The sequence below is a fragment of the Merops nubicus genome, unplaced genomic scaffold (assembly GCF_000691845.1).
Source record: "Merops nubicus isolate BGI_N331 unplaced genomic scaffold, ASM69184v1 scaffold15540, whole genome shotgun sequence".
NCBI classification, from domain to species: Eukaryota; Metazoa; Chordata; class Aves; order Coraciiformes; family Meropidae; genus Merops; species Merops nubicus.
Genome location: NW_008581045.1, coordinates 73,663 through 77,530, shown reverse-complemented (window position 1 = coordinate 77,530; position 3,868 = coordinate 73,663). Strand labels below are relative to the sequence as shown.

Sequence of the window (3,868 nt, the reverse complement as noted above, 5' to 3'; positions counted from 1 at the left end):
CTCCTTCCTGCTCCGGGCCCTCTGGTAACTAACCGGCAAAGTGAGACTGACAAGGCTTCTCGTCATTTCCACCCGCCGGGCTGGTCAGGGAGGAGGCGGCTGCTGGGGAGCAAGGTGGTGAATTGGAAGGGGAGAACCAGGACTACAGAGGGGAAAGGAGGAGAAGGGTGAGCTAACAGCAAACCTGGTGAAGAGGGTGGAATGGCCTCGTCTCCCAGACGCCCTCAGTACTTTTCTCTGATGGGGAGGAGTCCTTGGCCTCTCCCCTGAAGGGAGTGGCATCATCTAGAGTAGCAGTAGTTTGCTGTCCAGAGGATAATTTACAGGGGATGCCAAGCTGAAGACAGCCCATAAATATAGATTATCTGTTACCAGGATGGAAAAAACTTCCTGCCCTGAGTTACTGTAGCTCTTGTCTCTGCCAATTTTCTGCTCCTAGAAGGAGGGGAAAAGAATAGGAGGCCAGCATTCATTACAGGCTATCATTGTTTGGAAAAAAAGGGTTTGTTTGTTCATTGGAGGTAAATTTATATGTAATAAAATGTAGCTGAGCATCTTGTATTTTGTGAGGTTTCGTGGAACTTAAAGTTGTGCTACACAGGTCCTCTAGCTCAGTCAAAATGGTAAGTAATGAACAAACAGGTGTGCTGTAACCAGCCGCTGCAGTTAACAAATACATGGTTTTTTAATCCACTTGTTAACTGCTGCCAGCTCTTGTCATACAGTGTAAATTGTGCTGGTTTATTGTATTATGTACTAATCCATATTTCTTTCAGATGCTTTAGGAAAGTATACGTAACCTTAGCAGTTGCAATATAAACTAGTATTATCATCTATATATATATATTTGCATATGGACTGGTAACATTTACACATACATTTTAATGAGGCTGTATTAATAAATTTCAAGTTATATTGCCTTCCTTCTCTCAGAAGAACAACTGTTTTTTTCATTATCTGAGACCTGTGGGGTTTTCTGTTCTCTGTTTTGGGTTTTATTTTCTGAGACACATTTTGTTTGCTTCACCCATTTAGGAATTAAATAGTTTTAATTACTTGGACCTTTATAAGCTTGCGGACCTCTTCAACCTCACTTTGTTGGAGAATGCAGTGATTGACTTCTTAGTAAAGCATCTCTCTGAGCTACTGAAGAGTCATCCTGAAGAAGTTCTGGCACTTCCATACTGTCTTCTTCGAGAGGTTTTTAAAAGTGATAGACTCACTTCGCTCAGTGAGGAACAAATCTGGCAGGTAAGGAGACTGGTGAACAAGCAGAATGTGTGATACTCTAAACCATAGCAGTAATCTGTTGTTTTGAAACCCTGGAGCAGTCTTGAGGGAGAATAAGCACTTGAACAAAAACTGTGAATAACGACTGAGGGAAGTTATTAAATTAAATTTTAAAAAAAAAAAAAGTGTTGTGTCAATACAAATAGTTTGTTTGAAAAATAGATTTGTCTTGCTGCTTAACTTGTATTACTCAGGTATGGCCAGAAATTTTCTTCCAAACCCAACTTTGTTGCTGGGAAGAGATGGCTGACGTGTGTAACTCAATTACCATTGCCTGTGGTGAGGCTAGTGAAACAAGTCTGGTGGCAAACCTGCTTCTGCAGTCTCTCCCATTCACTTCAGACAAACTTAGCTGTGCAACTTCAATAGTTATTTAAATTGTTTAGTCCACCGCAGCTGACTTTGCCTGAAGCAGATTAGAGAATCATCACACAGGCTGCTCTGCTCAGAGATGAGTGGAGGCTTCAGGGGAAGGTTTGCAGCAGGAAGCTGGAGGTGGCAATCATTTCCTTTAAAAAAAACTGCATGTAGAAAAGGGCCAGGTTGCTAGCCACAGAATATTAATAAGCTAAAAGCATTATGTTGTGACCTTCAGTGTGTGTGTGTGTGAAACCTAATGTGAAAAAAACCCCACATAATCTGTAAAGAGAAACACAAAAATTAACTCAAAATATATCCTTGGAAACATTCCCATTATATGTCTATAAAGACTGCATTTCATGAGATAGTGGAAGAAAATCTCTCTAATGTTGGTTACCCAAACATGGTTTCCTATTTGCTCTTACGTTTTATAGAATAAAGTATTTAATGGTATTTCAAGGTAGAATGTAACTTGCTTGAAAGAAACCTGTGCTTTTTCTTTGGGAAGCAGATTATTTTGGTCCAACAGAGAAGACTGAGAGTCAGAAGACTGATTTCAGTCAGTCACTGATTATTGATCAATCACTGTTATACATCTACTTATCTTTTGGATTATTCTAAGCAAATAATTTCATTTATATACCATCATTTTCTCAAAGTGTATGGTGTGTGTTCATCTGTGGAGTGTTTCTTGTTCTATGGATGAATGGCATGCAGGAAAAATTTTTTTTTTTCTTAAAACGTAAAAATGTCTAGTTACGCTCTTCAAAACACAAAGTCAGTATGCAGGTGTAACTTAACCCTTCACTCTGGTAACTGCGTATTTGTTTCTAAAATTTCAAGGCTTTAGATTATGGAGTATTTTTCAAAGATGTTATCAGTACTTGCAGAAAATATCAAGTTAGAGTCTTTCCTGTCCTTTCTCTGTAGGATGTCTGTGCAACAGAATCTGTGGCACACTACCAGTGATGGTGGCTTTGGTTTGGGTTTTTTAGGCTTGATGCTCTGGAGGCCTAGCCCACATTCCCTTTATCAGAAAAAGTTTTGATCAAGTTCATGTATGAGCCTTGATGTTCGAGTTCATGTATGAGCCATGGCTGACTGGCCAGTTGGGTTTGATCGTAATTTCTCTGCAGGGTCAGTGTAATCTCCTAGCTACGTGCCTGGGCATACTTTTGCTGGAAAAGTTGCTACAGAAAGCCATACGTGTCTAACTTAATGCCAGCTCAGTCATGAGCAAGTGTATCCAGACTAATACCCTCTGCAACCTGCTGAAATAACTTTTGGGAAGTGATTTTTTTTTTTTTTAAAATCTCATGTCATCGTCCTGTCCTGCAGGAAGAACTCAAAAATAATTTTTCTGATTGTGTGCACTCCAGTCAATGAACACTTCATGAGGCAAATATGATAAAGCTTCTGTTTCTGTTGCAAGGTCATACTGGGGAGAGATACTTCTAGGTAATATGCTGCTTTCTGAGTGACAACAAACTCCACACTGTCCATTTAAGTGTTATCATAATTGCCTCTCTAAAGGTTACTAATGCTGTTCCGAAGAATTTTCTTAAACTAGTTTTATGCTGCAGGCAAAACGTGCGTGTGTCTTTTTAATTCAGTCTGTACAACCAGGAATAAATATCTATCTATAAATATTCCAGATCCCCAGAATGAATTAAGACACACATAAATATTTACCAATTTAGGCATTCAGAAGGCAATAAAAAAACTGGTTTTTTGCTTTATCTTAGTAAATAAGTAATTCCCCCATAGTCAACCCAATAGAAGAAAATCAAATCAGACCAGCTATATTGCCTCAAGTGTAGTTAAGTTCATCATTTTTGCTAAGGTTATAGTGGTAATGCAATATACCATGGAAGAATCTAATATTCAGCCCAGGGTGAAGATTGGGTATGCCAGAGGATTAGTGTCAGGGTGCTTTATAGAAGTGAAACTTGATGGACAGGTTGGAGACAGATCTACAGAATCTCATTAAATTGCTGAATTGTTCATTACTGAGCACTCTCACTGTAATAAAGTGCTCATTGACTTTGACAAATCCCCATCCCATGTCTTAAGGAAGAACAGCAAAGCGAGAGGTGTTGGGGAAGCTGGAGGAAATTGGCACAAAGTGGGGCAGATAATAGGAAAGCTGATGGGGGATGCTACAGTTTTGATTTGTCCGTCCCACCTGTGGCTAGCGTGGCCTCCTGCGCCCACACAC

General features: G+C 39.7%; 1 protein-coding gene across 1 annotated transcript in view; it reads left to right on the top strand.

The window, feature by feature from the left end:
• Window positions 1–1,035: 1,035 nt before the first annotated feature.
• The window catches only part of KLHL32 (kelch-like family member 32), a gene marked incomplete at its 5' end in the record, with an annotated part of 37,431 nt that continues 34,598 nt past the window's right edge, over window positions 1,036–3,868 (top strand). The window contains one exon of the mRNA XM_008948530.1: window positions 1,036–1,251. Within this exon, the coding sequence (XP_008946778.1) occupies window positions 1,036–1,251 (216 nt within the window). The remainder of the gene's footprint in view (window positions 1,252–3,868) is intronic.